Below are 16643 nucleotides of genomic sequence, written 5' to 3' on the forward strand. Positions count from 1 at the left end.
AAAAAAAATTAATTTATATATATATTTTTTTATGTTAATTCTAATATTTTTATTATATATTTATTTATTAGCTTAATTGTTATTAAATTCTTTTAGATTTTTTTTAAATATTTTTTCTTAATAAACCTGTTATTGTAGTTTATTACCGCATAAATCTGTAATATATTGTTAATTAGGCCAGGTTTGGCTTTGTGTATATTACTTTGGAGAATAATAAATGAAAAAATGAAAAAAAATGAAATAACATTTTGAAAAAAATTTCCTATAGATATAAAAAATTTGAATAGAAATAAAAATTTGACAAAATTTTCTATTGAAGTAAAATTTTGGAAAAATTTTAACTTTTTGGAAAATGTGGTATTATAAATGTTGGTCCAATTTTGGAAAAATCTTGGTCCAAAATAAAAATTAATTGTGGCAACGCTGGTAATAGCTATGTGGGTGGCCGCCTAAAATATGCTAAAAATTCTTGGTGTTCGGATTGTGTGTTGTTAAGTTGACTTGCCAGCGAAATGAAAACCTTAAAAATAATATTGTAAAAATATTTTATTATTGTATACGATTACGATATATGTAACATAGTATGAAATAATTATCTTAAATTTAAAACTTAAATTCTAACAATAATTTCACCATTTATTTATAATAATACTTAATGCAAAGTATATTTTTTATATATATAGAAAATAAACATGGGAATAATTTGTGTAATTTATTTTCTTTTATGAAGAATACTAAGTTTATGTCTCACAGATGATCATCAAACATTTTCGTGGTTAATTGTCTTTATTTTATTATTCTTATTTTGCATTCTCAATATTGATTTCCATTTGTGAAACACGAACTCAGTACTGACTTTTATAGCAACAAAAAAAAAAAATTATTCCCAATCGACATTGACTTGGTCCCAATCATCAACAAATGGTTGATCAATCGTTTCAATCATTAGACCGCAGTAAACACAATCTGCAGCTAGAATTTCTTCAATGTCTTGTTTGATTTTTTCACGTTTGTACTGTGATTCATTGGATTTATCGCCCATGGCAGCACATTGTGCCAATATATTCTCCAATTGTTGTTTTAGCATTGTCAATTTTCGGGATTGGTCGGATGTTAAATGTGGAATGACTAATTTTTCTAAACAATCTGCATGGAATTTATGGCCACAAGCAAATATGAAAAATGGTTTTACCAACAGGTATGTTTCGCAACAATTACAGTTTTCGTGTACCTCTATGCGAATACAACTTTCACGTAAATTTTGCAAGTCACTTTGTACTCTCTCGGCTTGTTTACTGACATCTTCCATATCGTGTTGGAGCTCTTGTAGTTTGTGATTATAATCCTGTGGGTAGTTGAACAAAAATTCATATAAAAATATGATGTTTTTTTTTAATATAACGTCTCGCTAACTTGTGGTATGAATTTTGAGGACTTACCTTCAATGCTTGACAAATAGGTTCCTTAAAATCATCGATTTTTTCGAAGTCTGAGAAAAATGGTAGTAAATCCTCAATGTGGAGGTCACATTCTTTTAGCAGGTCTAAAGCCTTTTTCACATCATTTGTATCTTTAATTTCGTGGTAAGCTTTAAAGAGAGTTCAAAAAGTTCAAATATTAAATGGCATTAGAAAATAGTTTGTAATAATTCTTCTTTTCTATACAAAAGCAGTTGATGTAGTAGAATAATTCCCAAATGGCGGCGAAATTAAAAGTAATCGGACTTTTCGATTATTTTAAAATTTTGAAAAGTCCACTCCTCGATATTGCAAAAAGTCGAACTTCTACTATTTCTCTTAATGAAAAGTCGACTTTTAACGTAACCGAATTTATGACTTTTTAATAAGTTTTATTCACTACAAATCGAATGAATCTTGAAGGTTGTCTTTTTCGCTCTCTTTTAAGAGTCAAACAAATCATTGGTGGATATGCTGCATAATTTGTCAAGTAAAAACTACCTTTTATCCTTCCTCTTGCATTTACCATAAAAAGATCATAATAATCTTCTTTCAATTCAAAGACGACTTTTAGTAAATTTCCCTAACCTACTTTAGATCATTCCCTTCGGTATGGCCTTTTAGCCAAGAATACTTATTTTTAAATCTCTCTTACCTATTTTGAGCCACAATTTTGTTTTTACTTTTTCATCTTTCGGTTTTGATGCAGTCTCCTTGGCCAATTTAATATCAAATGTCAATGCCAAATCCACAGCAGCTGGCCATAGTTTTTGTAATGAATACAAAAATACACAGGCTTTTTGTATACCAAAATCCATGCAAATCAGTAAGGCATAATTTACATCATAATGGACTAGAGTTATATCTAGACCTTCATTTCGCAAATATTCCATAACTTTTGCTGGTTGATGTTCAGCGTAGAGCCTTAGAAGGAAATTGTGTATGGCTTGATAGGTTTCACCCAAATTATAAATGCAGTATTCCAGATATTTTGTTATTTCCGCAATGTGTTGTGGCGTATCTATTGTGGTTATGGTGGGTATTAGCTTTTGTACACTCAATTTACGACCCTGTGACATCATCAATTCAATCGTCTCTTTTGGTAGATATTCTATGAGAGTTGGACAATATTTGTAATACAATTCTATATTTTTCTGTTTTTGTAGAATATGTAAAGCTTCTAGATATTTTTCTGCTTCTATATGCTGTTGCAAAACCTCATCATAATCTTCATTGGCTATAGCAAATTGGGCCAGATTATGGTCATCGGCATGTTGGGTTATAAGATCTTGTATGGCTGAACGATTTGCTCGATAACATTTGATAACTCGAAAATTCAACATAAACTCATCGTATTCCAATTGCCAGGCCATTTTTTCCTCTTTGGTGCGTCCAGGATAATTAATTTCCGTTAAATAAAGATCTATAAGCCAGGCAACAAGAATAAATAGCTGTTCATCTGCTTCGGGTGGAATAGTTTCCATTCGCTTTTGAACGTAGCTGATAATGGGCCTTTTTTCGGGTAAATCAATAAATTTCAAACAAACCTCCTCAAAAGGCATTTTAGTTTCGGCATAAATCTGTGCTGCTTCATCATATTTCTTGTCATCAAATAATGATTGAGCTTTAATTCTTAAAACTGTATCTAGATTTTCCTCACTATTGGCTGCATGTATTTCGGCCATTTCGTAAATTCCCATATTTAAATATATACGCCATATATTTCTTCTTTCTTCACGAACATTGAATGTGAAGACTTTCTTTTCGGCGCATAAATATATAATGCCTGTGAAGGGATCTTTATGAATATTGAGAAGTTTTCCCGATTTATCGGTGAAATACTCCTCGTAAACAATGGATTGATCCAGAAGACAAATACCGGTTACATGATCATGATACATCAGTAGAACATGATAAGCCGTCAACACAAATGCCTTGGGTACATTTAGACGTTTCTCTTCGTACGATAAATGTTTACGTTGTTCCAAATCCTTGTCCAAAGGAATTATACTGTCGCCCAATAAGAATTTTTCATCTTTAATTGATATTTGAGATATCTGAAATTGGAAAAATGAAAGTTTTCGTTATAAGCTTTTTTTCACAAATTAAAAGTTCCATGAAAGTCATACCTCACCATGTCGTAAACCTGAACCACATAACCAACCCCATTGTGTTGGAAATTTTTCGTTGGGTTCACCATCCAAGTGTAATACGGAATATTTTAGATCCGTCTTAGTCACCTCAAAACCATGTGATGATGTGCCATTAAGATAAGCATTGAATATAGGTTGAAGACTTCTATCTTCGGTGCGCAAATTACCTTGGAATGTAAATATGCAATCAGTCGCTGTTGCTATAACAATAAACTGGTTAAGAGTATTGGGAACATGGCGAAACTCCAGGCCAGTAATGTCATATTTCGGTCTACCCAAACCCAAATCATAGACCTGAAAAGATTGAATCAATTAACAGGTGATCTTCCATCGACTGCGCCTAATTAAATATGATTAATAAAAATAGAGAAGTTGAATTTCTAACATCAAAACCAAATTAACTCAATTTTCAAGAAGAATCTAAAGCAAATTTGAAGTTTAGAAAAAATCGACTTCGATACCATAAAAGTGCATCAAAATCAGGATATAGGATTCTAAGACTGCGCTTTATGACTATGACTAATAAAGTCAAAATAAATAAATCGAATGTGCTTCGGTTCTGTGATGAATGCCATAAAAGTATACTAAAAGTAATGGCGAATATATTGCAATAATAATTCCCCTGCATACCTGTTTACGATAGAGCGGTTTGTCTGCCTCTAATGTTAATTCCGTTTCGAATATCAGTCCTTTACTTGTGCCTAATAATATAGGACCAGTTGTTGATTCTGTACCCAGTTCATAGTTAAAGGCCACCGATGTTATTTCATGATCCTTGAATTTCTCTATACGTCTTACTTTTGTTCCATTGCCATGTATGTAGAGAAAATCGGCAGAGAGACCAGGAGTTTTTGGTACAAGACTGATCAGTATGTGATGTCCTGTATAGTCCAAAAACAATTTACCAATTTTATAACCAGCCAAATACTTTTCCAAAGCAATTTCTGAAACAAAAGAAATAATTACTAAGTTGCCGTATCCTGCTATGACGTAATGAAGGATAACGTACCGCCGGGTGGTAAAGCTCTCAGTAGGAAAAAACGAAAAAGTGTCACCTGTGACGAAGGTTGTGGAGCAGCCAAAAGACATACCAACCAATTTTTGGATACCGTTAAATGAGTTAGATCACCACTATAATCTTTAGGTATCCGAAGGCTCATTTCCTTTCTAGTAAATATGGGCGTTTCATTGTATTTATCGCAGACACTAGCATCATCACCAAGCCCTTGAATTGATTTAAGAAATTTTGGTTGCGCTAGTAGCATTCGATCGGCCAGATCCATATCGTCCTCATTATTTGATGCCATTTCTAATTTCTATTTATTCCTTGATAATTTTCTTACACCGCTAATATACAAACTGTGATTTATTTTGTATTTGTCATTTTTCTTTGTTTGACACATCAGCTGATATTCCTTGACATTAGTCAGAGATGGGATAGCACTAGTAACCCATTTATGAAATGTTAGAATTCTACACTATTTCAAGCCCAAGTCTTGACATTTTCTTCAATTTGTTTGTTGGCACAACAATGTTGCCAGGTAATTTTCTTTCCCCCAAATCTTAAGGAAAAAACAACCCTAAATTGGTCTAGACTTTTTTCAAAAATTCCCTAAAAAATTTAACATTGTAATTGGTACAGAATATATATACTGAAGGAAGAGTTTTCTTTTCGGCTATAAAAAGGAATCTCCTTTTTATAGCCGATTCTGAACATCATTTCCATTGCGATGAAAATTTTAGAGAAGCTTTAAAATTTCACCAGCATTACACAGGGAGTAATCCACCGTTGGTGTTTGGTCGAATCTGGGATTGAATTCATAAGCCTTTGTATGCAAGGCGAGCATTATAACGATTGTACGACGGTTGCTCCCATATATCCGAGTATAATAGTAATTTTCCTATCTAAAAATTGTTAAAACAATATGTGCATTACCTAAATGACTAAAGGCTGAATTACACACCATGTGTCAATCCGTGCGTTGATGGAAGGGTTGATTTTTTCCGTTTGCGGCAGACTATTCGAGCTTTTGATTTCAAAGAGAAATTTCAACTCTTCAATCATCGGACGCGTTGAACGCATGGTATGTAATTCTACCTTAAAAAAGGAATGGCAAATTTCCTACATGACAAACACAATACTTACCAAATATAATCTCCGCAATAACATTTTGGAAAATATATTCCAAAACAACACAAAATAATAAGAGTTTTTTTAATTTTCCGGCTTGCTCGTGTTAAAGTCCTTTAAATGTGATGCTTTGGCGGAGCCCAATAAACACAAACGTTTGAAAAATGCTAAATTTCAACAATTTTTCAAACATTTTTTCAAAGGATTAGGGTAATATTCAAGTTGAGAAATTGTTGAGAAAATCGCGTTCTCAACAAAAAACAGACATTACCCTCAACAGTGAAATTCAACACATTAGCAATAATATCTCAAGTGTTATCCTCAAATTGAAATGCATCGCTACTCAATAATTTGTCAAACAATTTTCGATGCGAGTCAAATTCAAAATTAACATCGTTGCAAATACTTTTCAACCTAGTTTTGTATGAATGATATCCCCACTTCAAATTGAAAGTCAAAGCCAAAATTCTATGAATTTTGTATAATTTATTCATTTTCATCAAAATAAAATATATAATAATAAACTACACTACATAATACACTACAATACCCATTGATAAATAATAATCTTATTAAACATATCAACAAATAAGAACAAGAAACAAAACAAACAACAAAACTTTAAATATCTTAAACATTATTATTAAACACTTCTGCATTGATAATTCGATTTCCTTCCTTTTGGTGTCATAAAACAGCATTAAAATTTATTAACATGCGGGCAATTTGAAATTAGGAACGTACTGGACCGCGTGTTAGAATTGATTTTCAGATTTTCAGGAATTCACAAAATATCCATTTTAAACTGATAATAACATATGAATTAAACTGACGATGTGATGCACATTTTCATCCAGAAGTTGTTGATTTCAACAATTTGTTGTTTTTAACAATTTTAATTGGTTGCACTTGTACCCTGCCAACATTTTTTGAATTCGGGGACTCTTTTGAGAATCCCTACTACGTCGAAAACAATCATATACGACATCAAAAACACGTCGGAAAAGCGCCGTCACTATTGAGAAGTTGTACCACGCCAAGTTACTACAAAAATGTTTCGCATGAGTGCAATTATTAGGTGCCTTTATAGATCAATTTAGAACGACGCCAATAAGGGACCCTCCAAACAATCAGAAAAAGTGCATTTTAAGATAGTTGTAAAAGAATCATTGTGGTCGAGTAAAACACGTTTGTTTAGATATTTATTAATTTGATTAAACATTTACAAATTCTTAAAAATATAACATTTATACCACTATCACATTACATTTAACATAATTTTTGGCATTAATGATGATGTTGAGTTACAAGTAGCGAGTTACATGTTGCTGCGTCTATCAACCAGTGTTTTTTTTCCATGGAGGCAGCGTGTCTGTAAAATATCTGAAAAACAATCACTTTATTCCATTTGGAAAATCACCAAATTGTTCACCAATATACCTTTCACAATTTTAAGCGTATAATCTATGTTTTCAGAACTTTATTTTCGTTTTTATTTAATTAAAATATAACAAGCTGGTTGCGCTTGGCGTTTCACAAAAAAAAAAAATGGCTTTTTTTACAGTAGGGATGGCAAATTACTTGCATGTACATTTTGATGTACCTTTTCATGATGGTTGAAGTGACATTTACGAGTCTGTGGTAACGATGAGGTTGAAATGGAACTTTGAAATGCTGGCAGGGTAATGTTTCTGGAAACTTTTTCTTGTCGATAAGTCACTCATTTTTCATTGGTCAGCTTCTTATTGTTTGCAAGAATGTAGCATCCAAAGATTTTAGTTTTCTGCAAAGAGATTTAAATTTAGTGACTTCTCTAAAGTGTTGATTTAATTTTTCATATTGACGTACCAATTATTATAAACTATTTGAAGCAGTTCCAGTTAATTGTCCACCATTTTTTCATTGGTCAGCTTTTTAATGTTTTCAAGAACGTAGAATCCATAATTTTAGTTTTCTGCAAAGAGATATACATTTAGTGACTTCCTCAAAGTTTTATTTCATTTTTTATTTTCACTTATCTATTTTTATAAACTATTTGGTTATTTGTCTAAAATTTTCCATTTTTTTTATTTCTTGCAATTGACCACGAACTTCGTTGCACAAATAAGTATTGAAAACCACATGGTTTTTTCATTGCACTTTAGGGTAGTGTTTTGTCAAGGTTTTCTCATATTATCTTCAACACCTTTTCAAAGATTTCTTCAACATTTTGGCAAATTGGAAGTAATTCGCAAACAATTTGAAGAAGTATTGAAGATGAGAAATTTCAAGTCAAGTTGAATTTATGTTGAAAATTATATTTACCCTCAAACTGAAAAGTTGTTGCATTTGAAAAACGCTCATCCTGTGTTTATTGGGCGTTGACATTTAACATAGGACTGTTCGTGTACTTTTCCAGCAAAAAATGTACAGTAAAAAATAGCAAGAGAGTAAGAGTGTTTTTACTCTCTTCGCTTAAAATTGCTGAAAAGTATTCATTCATTCATTTTTTTAGCTTCCAGTATAATTGCGGAACATATACATTTTACTGGTGTTTTGTTTTTTTATCAAACACTCTAGCAAAAATTTACAATTTACAATCTGATAACAGTCAAACGCAGTCTCTCTCACTTTAATGTTTTAGAAGCTGAAATTTTGAATGCGCAAATAGTTACTGGATGCTATTCGCGTACTTTTTTTTGCAATTTTAATCAAAGAGAATAACGTTACTCTTGCTAGGTTTTACTGAGCAGATCTAATACTAAATAAGCATGCTCTCATATGAAAGAGGAGGTAAAAATAATTTTTGTTGTCACAGAATGCGGATATGCATCGGAAAATCATCTTGACAAATAAGGTTCATTTCCACCTCGGCATCTATGTCAAAACACAAAATTGTTTTATCTGATGGTCCTCCATTCGTATGACTCTTTCGTTTGGTTAGTGGTCTTGCGGAGTTACTTGTTTTTTTTTCGCAAATGAATTTGTAACATATCACCAGTTAAATTTTATGGTTGGAGCTGGTTGGTGTTGATCTGAACAACGTTTATTTTTAATAATTATGTGCCACACAAGCAACCAAACCGTTGTTCTTTTGCAAGAAACGTTTCCGGCCGGGAAACGTTTTCTTGCAAATTAGCCACCAAATACTTACGATTTTCCTTCTTCCTGTCGGACCATGTGATAGGACGTCGTCAACCCAGCATCGAATAAACACCTCAACGATAGAATTCGTGAGACTATCGAAGACAAAGTTTTTCATTATCAACTGAATACTTTCTGTAAGTAGTATGTTCGCTTTTCGCGTTGAAATTTTCGTGGTTACTTTATTAAAACAGTTCAATATAAAGCAGATAAATTAACTCAATTTATGCGCAGTTTCTTGTTCCTCTCGATTTCAAGGCAAGACTTTACAGGAATTAATTTGTTTCCATTTATAATTTTGATTATTTAAGGAAAAGTAATCGCGAAAATAAAGCTGTTTTCAACTCGAAAACCGAACATAGTACCCACCTTTATTATGAAATAAACATAAGAATACTTATCTTAAAATATTATATTTTTTTGGATACGAAAATTGTCCTATTAGAAAATCCGTTTCAAAAATATAGTCTTTCTAGAATATCTTCATCGAGTTTGGTTTTGCACGTGAAATGAAAAACGGTCCTTATAGAACGGCAATATATGTTTATGCTAACGACATGTATAAAAATCACTCTGTAAAAACCCCGATCTACGTGTGGGTCAATTATTAAATAGGGCGACTTGTACCCAAATGTTTTTATACCCACTACCATAGAATGGTGACGGGGGTATAATAAGTTTGTCATTCCGCTGTAATAACGCTACAGTCTTCAATAATGAAGCAATCGTACTGAAATTTTGCACAAACTCGTATTTTGTCTGCAGGCAGGTTAAGTTCGAAGATGGGCTATATCGGTCCAGGTTTTGATATAGTCCCCATATAGGTTTAGGTTTTGGTTAGGTGGCAGCCCGATATATCAGGCTCACTTATGGCGATTTCGATTGTGAAAAAAGAGGCAACATCCTCGAAGTTGATTGCAAAATATGAAGGACTCTGTATCCCTGAAAATATTATGAATTAGCAATAACTTTGGAATGATACTGTCATATGGGCGAAAATTCAATGAGGGAAAAAGTAGTGCAACACCAAGGCAACATATTTTTTGCGAATCGAAAACGCCATTAGACTATTCGGTCCATTGTGATACCACATTGGTGAAGTTCTCTCTTATCAATGAGTGCTGCCCGATTCCATGTTAAGATCAATGACAAGGGACCTCCTTTTTATAGCCGAGTCCGAACGGCGTTCCACATTGCAGTGAAACCACTTAAAGAAGCTTTGAAACCCACAGAAATGTCACCAGCATTACTGAGGTAGGATAATCCACCGCTGAAAAACTATTTGGTGTTCGGTCGAAGCAGGAATCGAACCCACGACCTTGTGTATGCAAGGCGGGCATGCTAACCATTGCATCACGGAGGCTCCCTAGTCCCCATATAAACCAACCTCCCGATTTGGGGTCTTGGGCTTATAAAAATCGTAGTTTTTATCCAATTTGCCTGAAATTTGAAATCTAGAGGTATTTTAGGACCATAAAGAGAGATGCCAAAAATGATGAGTATCGGTCCATGTTTCGATATAGCCCCCATATAGACCGATCCCCCGATTTTATTTCTTGGGCTTCTAGAATCCGTAGTTTTTATCCAATTTGCCTGAAATTTGAAATCTAGAGGTATTTTATGACCATAAAGTGGGATGCCAAAAATGATGAGTATCGGTCCATGTTTTGATATAGCCCCCATATAGACTGATCCCCCGATTTTATTTCTTGGGCTTCTAGAATCCGTAGTTTTTATCCAATTTGCCTGAAATTGTATTTTAGACTCACAAAAACGTGTATCGGATTTAGTTTTTATCGGTCCATATGGTAAGGCCTCCATATAGACCAAAATCACTTCTTGAGTGTATAGAAGGCGCACTGATAATGAAAATTGCTTGAAACTGAATGTAAAATTTCCAGATTTTACTACTCGTAATCATTTAAATAATGGGGGTGAAAATCTACAAATTTTAGATTTCCAATCAAGACGTTATTTCATCATTTTCTTGCACACTTACAGGAGATGTTAATGATTCCTCTACAACTCAAACAAAAATGGTGCTTATAAATCCAAAATCTGATATAGTCTTCATAGGTAAAATCTTTAAATTTATCTTCGGGAAGTGTACTAGTTGAACGGCTCTGCTTGGGAGAATATCTGTCATCAAACCCCCATGAAATTTTAAAGGAAACTATAATATTTGATTCATGGTGGTGGGTATTTAAGATTTAATGGTACACATTAAAGATATTTAATGTGTACCATTTGACTATTTTTTTTGCTTACTGCAACAGTAGTTCTACTTTCAAATAGACTGAAGTGAATTTATAATTTTATTCGGACCAGCAGAAAATTTCAGCAAACTACTGACTTTTCAGCAGTACTGTCTACTGTCCCAAAATAAACAGATTGTTTGCTGTTTTAGCAAACAAGCTGCTAAAACAGCAGTATTTTGTTTGCTGAAAAACAGCAGACAGCGTTTGCTATTAACAGCAGTCTTTTTCTATGAGTGTAAATTTAAGTTGGCATTAGCGCCCCCTTTTTTTGAGTGTATGGTGGTGGGTGTAATAAATGCTAAAATGCTTGAAAAATACTAAAATTTAAAATTTTTTCAAAGGATTAAGGTAATATTCAAGTTGAGAAATAGTTGAAAAATCTCGTTCTCAACAAAAAACAGACATTACTCAACACATTCATTTCCGATTATAATTATAGTTGTATTTTTCTTTAGATTATTTCAGACTCATTTAGTTCATTTTAAACCTCAGGTGGTGAATTCTTCGTTTAACTCAATTACAAGGGACCCTACGTGTAGGACCACCTAAATATAAGCTTTATTTCTATTCAATAGCAAGTGTCAAGTACACTAGTGGGTGGTTAATATCTTCCTCCAAATACTCATACGTTGTCTACAGGCCCCAAACCTATGACACTATATAACACTGTAATACAGCAATGATTTCTAACTAAATTCAATAGAATTTAATTGCATATAACAGTAGGAAGAGACAGAAAGTGTGTTATTAGGCATTATTAACCGGTATTCAACCTTAATTTGACATCAGGAGAGATGTATTAGCATTAAAATATGTTATGTGGATGTGTGTATGTTAAACACAGTTAACATAACAAATAATAGTGGATTATATCTCAATAGCATTGTGTGCTTACAGAGACCAGTATTTTAAACGAAAGACCATAACGTTGAGAACTAACCACCCCCAACTTCAGTAGTTAACTACGTTTTTGTTGTCTTCGCCTGCTTCCACCCACAACAGCTTACATTTCATCAACGTGTTTTTAATATTGGGAGAGAACATTAGTGTATGAGAGAGAGAGAGAGTGGTATTTGTTGCTCTTTATTGTCCCTTGTATTTGCTGTTGTTATATTGTGCCATTCGAATCGGGGTTCCAATCGGGACTTCTACAAATTCAAATTTGCTTATAAATACCCATAGCAAGGCTCTCTGACTTTCATTCTCTTGCAGTGGTTAAAGTGACATGATAGTGAGTAGATTGCTGTACTGTAGCAAGTCATGTATCAGCATGTCCTTCCAAACACAACAAATATTTTTAGCAATGGTAAGCGAGAAAATTTTACTGCCATTAAAATTTTTCTAACCAAAAAATTTAAGAAATTAAATAAATAAACGTTTTAAGAAAATCAACAAAAAAGCAGCTAATGTGGAAAAATAAAAAAAAAATTAAAATAAATAAATTCAATTAAATTTCTTTACCAAAAAATATGGGTGCGGATACCAGATACACTTTTTTGTGTGAGAAAATTTTTTGTTGTGCTAAGTGTGATTTTGCTTAGAAGCTAGACTGAAAAAATATGGTCAATCAAATCATTAAAACAAACTTTTAAAGGTCTTATGAAAATATTACAGATTATTTTGAAAGTTTTTTTTTTGTAATAAATAAAGGTGATACGGCTTTTGGCAAATTTTATATGAAAATAACCAAATGTTTTTAATTAGAAATGCTCATGGAAAATATAACGTGTTAAGAGAAATTTTTTTTTTATACCAAAATGACCCTTCTCAATTAAGAAGTGAAACGTTACAAGTGTTCAAAAACATTTCCCAATGTTGTATATGTATGTGTGTGTCTGTGTCACTACCCTATGCTAAAAAAAATATCTCATCTAATCTAATCTAGACATATGGATAAATATAAGACCCTATTACATATCCTTTCTTACTACACTCATAGAAAAAAGTCTGTTAAAAAGAAGCAGTCGAGGTTTGCTGTTATATTTTTGTAATTTGTGATTTAGTGGACAAGAGAATTTGTAAAATACATAAGTTCAAAAAGGTGTCAACCAAATTAAAACATCTCAGCAGAAAAGCGTAGCCAAAATAGCAATTCAAAAAAATTATTTTTGGGTCCGGAAGGTGCAGCAATTAATTTTACATGGACTTGTCATAGGGCGAAAGTCAAATTTAGTACCATGCTAGTTGAGTATTTCCGAATTAATTTCACAGAAACAAATTTCACGATAATTTTTCCAATTAAAAAATATTCAATTAAATATTTAATTGATTATTTTTTTTAATTGAAATAAAACTCAATCACACAAATTATAGTGTCAATTAATTTTTTAATTGGATCAATTAATATTTTCATTGATTGTCAATTAATTTTTTAATTCAATTAATTTATCATTTCTGTGATTGAAGACATTTTAATTAAAAAATTAATTGGATCAATTAATTTCGTGATTGAATCAGATTTTTTTTATCTGTTGAAAACATAAGGAAAAATTAAAATAAATATAATTTTTCATAATTTGTTTGTAATTTGGCAAACGCTTTATGAAAGCATCTGTCGATAAATGAATCGGTACGTTTTCAGAAATTTGTACAGAGTTTTTTTTTAACACTGTAAAGAAATTTAAGACATTGTAAATTTATTGCGAAGACTGTGTAAAACAAAGGATTTTATATATAACCTCAAATGAACATCTTGTGAATTGAACATTAAATTCATCTCAAGAAGACTCTTTGATAATGAGTCTAAACAATAGCAGACAATGTTTGCTATTACGGTAAACAGTCACTGCTTACCTTTTTCAGCAGACTTTCTACTGTTTTAGCGGATATTTCCGCTATATGCAACTAAACATAATAGAACGAGCTAAGACTGAATAATTGGGAAAAATCAAAAATTAGAGAATGTAATAAGTTTTAAAACTTTTTAAATGTTGAACATCATTCCGTTAAAAATTCCTTGGTCTCTGGAATATATTTTTAAAATATAAGGTTCTCCTATGATGACAACTGTATAACCCATTATGAGGTATCTCCTGCATGGGAATGAATATCTCCCTCCTGGTCGATAGTTACACTCAAAAAATTTAATAATAGACATAGCAGAAAAATATGCAAAAAAGTTTACTGGAAAAGGGAAATCACTAACTGTTTGCTGAAAGAGCAAACGTTTTTTGCTATTTTTATACCCTCCACCATAGGATGGGGGTATATTAACTTTGTCAATTCGTTTGTAACACATCGAAATATTGCTCTAATACCCCATAAAGTATACATATTCTGGGTCGTGGTGAAATTCTGAGTCGATCTGAGCATGACCGTCCGTCCGTCCGTCTGTTGTAATCACGCTAACTTCCGAACGAAACAAGCTATCGACTTGAAACTTGGCACAAGTAGTTGTTATTGATGTAGGTCGGATGGTATTGCAAATGGGCCATATCGGTCCACTTTTACGTATAGCCCCCATATAAACGGAACCCCATTTGGCTTGCGATTGCTCTAAGAGAAGCCAATTTCATCCGATCCGGCTGAAATTTGGTACATGGTGTTAGTATATGGTCTCTAACAACCATGCAAAAATTGGTCCATATCGGTCCACTTTTACGTATAGCCCCAATATAAACGGACCCCCAAAATTGGCTTGCGATTGCTCTAAGAGAAGCAAATTTCATCCGATCCGGCTGAAATTTGGTACATGGTGTTAGTAACAACCTCTCTAACAACCATGCAAAAATTGGTCCATATCGGTCCATAATTACATATAGCCCCCATATAAACCGATCCCCCGATTTGGCTTGCGGAGCCTCTAAGAGAAGCAAATTTCATCTGATCCGGATAAAATTTGGTACATGGTGTTGGTATATGTTCTCTAATGACCATGCAAAAATTGGTCCACATCGGCCCATAATTATATATAGCCCCCATATAAGCCGATCCCCAGATTTGACCTCCGGAGCCTCTTAGAGGAGCAAAATTCATCCGATCCGGTTGAAATTTGGTACGTGGTGTTAGTATATGGTCTCTAACAACCATGCAAGAATTGGCCCATATCGGTCCACAATTATATATAGCCCCCATATAAGTCGATCCCCAGATTTGTCCTCCGGAGCCTCTTGGAGGAGCAAAATTCATCCGATCCGGTTGAAATTTGGTACGTGGTGTTAGTATATGGTCTCTAATGACCATGCAAAAATTGGTCCACATCGGCCCATAATTATATATAGCCCCCATATAAGCCGATCCCCAGATTTGACCTCCGGAGCCTCTTAGAGGAGCAAAATTCATCCGATCCGGTTGAAATTTGGTACGTGGTGTTAGTATATGGTCTCTAACAAGCACGCAAGAATTGCTCCATATCGGTCCATAATTATATATAGCCCCCATATAAACCGTTCCCCAGATTTGATCTCCGGAGCCTCTTGGAGGAGCAAAATGCATCCGATCCGGTTGAAATCTTAGTATAAGGCCGCTAATAACCATGCCAAAATTGTTCCATATCGGTCTACCGTTATATATAGCCGATCCCCAATCACACAAAAATTGGTCCATATCGGTTCATAATCATGGTTGCCACTCGAGCCAAAAATAATCTACCAAAATTTTATTTCTATAGAAAATTTTGTCAAAATTTTATTTCTATAGAAAATTTTGTCAAAATTTTATTTCTATAGAAAATTTTGTCAAAATTTTATTTCTATAGAAAAGTTTTTCCAAATTTTATTTCTATAGAAAATTTTTTCCAAAATTTTATTTCGATAAAAATGTTGTCAAAATTTTATTTTGCAAAATTTTATTTCTATAGAAACTTTAAACTTAATTATATACGTATTTAATCGGTATTTTTTAGTTTAATATATACCACCTATGGACTATGTAAGTAATTCGATTGTGGATGACAGTCTTCAGTAGAAGTTTCTACGCAATCCATGGTGGAGGGTACATAAGCTTCGGCCTGGCCGAACTTACGGCCGTATATACTTGTTTAATTTCAATTACATATTTTTTTAGTTTGCCTTAACACCATAAAACCAACATATTAGGAATTTATGTTATGTTTGCTAAATAAAATTAAGGCATAACTGCAAACTGCATGTTTGCTGATTGCATTTAAAATATATACAAAATAAAATAAAAATTAATTTATAATACTTGTATATAAAAAAATATTTTTGAGAAATCTAAAAATCACATTTTAGAATCTACAAATTTTATGAGGTTTTGTCCACTAGACCAATATTCAAATGTATATAACACCTAACTGGTTTTTACAGACTTTTTTCTTTGAGAGTTGTACTCGAATTTTATAAACCAAACTAGCAAAATATTGCAATAGGATTCGATTTATTTTAAATTTTCTAAAGGAATTCTTATTTTGGAAAATTCTAACTTTTAAAATTTTGGTGAGGAAAAAGTTGATATCCTTAGCCGTTTTGCCTCAAAAATTTATGTAACTTAGAGCGATTTCGTTTGGGAAAAATATGTTGCCTTGGTGTTACACTACTTTTTCCCTCATTGTATTTTCGTC

The 16643-nt window shown here is 32.8% G+C and overlaps 2 protein-coding genes and 1 long non-coding RNA gene across 3 annotated transcripts in view; 1 reads left to right on the forward strand and 2 right to left on the reverse strand.

Annotated features, from left to right (window-relative positions):
- Nucleotides 1-528: 528 nt before the first annotated feature.
- Nucleotides 529-4996, reverse strand: dor (vacuolar protein sorting-associated protein 18 dor). The gene is made up of 6 exons (XM_075299418.1): nt 4620-4996; nt 4241-4554; nt 3587-3904; nt 2113-3514; nt 1440-1588; nt 529-1345 (listed from the first exon to the last, which is right to left on the reverse strand). The coding sequence occupies exons 1-6, from the start codon at nt 4915-4917 to the stop codon at nt 881-883; spliced, it is 2946 nt and encodes a 981-aa protein (XP_075155533.1). The 5' UTR covers nt 4918-4996; the 3' UTR covers nt 529-880.
- Nucleotides 4997-6910: 1914 nt separating this feature from the next.
- LOC142231994 (uncharacterized) lies at nt 6911-7284 on the reverse strand. The gene is made up of 2 exons (XR_012720986.1): nt 7182-7284; nt 6911-7124 (listed from the first exon to the last, which is right to left on the reverse strand). It is a non-coding gene; the product is annotated as an uncharacterized LOC142231994 (long non-coding RNA).
- A 5052-nt stretch (nt 7285-12336) lies between these two features.
- Nucleotides 12337-16643, forward strand: part of sbm (L-type amino acid transporter sobremesa) — a 132897-nt gene continuing 128590 nt past the window's right edge. The window contains exon 1 of the mRNA XM_075298752.1: nt 12337-12428. Coding sequence (XP_075154867.1) covers nt 12383-12428 — 46 coding nt within the window. The 5' untranslated portion in view covers nt 12337-12382. The remainder of the gene's footprint in view (nt 12429-16643) is intronic.

This window comes from Haematobia irritans, chromosome 3, assembly GCF_050003625.1.
Source record: "Haematobia irritans isolate KBUSLIRL chromosome 3, ASM5000362v1, whole genome shotgun sequence".
In the NCBI taxonomy this organism is placed as follows: Eukaryota; Metazoa; Arthropoda; class Insecta; order Diptera; family Muscidae; genus Haematobia; species Haematobia irritans.

Coding starts and splice junctions, on each gene's coding strand:
- dor (XM_075299418.1), bottom strand. CDS start 4,917: ATGGCATCAAATAATGAGGACGATATGGATCTGGCCGATCGAATGCTA. Junction 3,515..3,586: donor CAGGTTTACGACATGGTGAG/GTATGACTTTCA, acceptor TTCCAATTTCAG/ATATCTCAAATATCAATTAA. Junction 1,346..1,439: donor CTATTTGTCAAGCATTGAAG/GTAAGTCCTCAA, acceptor AACTACCCACAG/GATTATAATCACAAACTACA.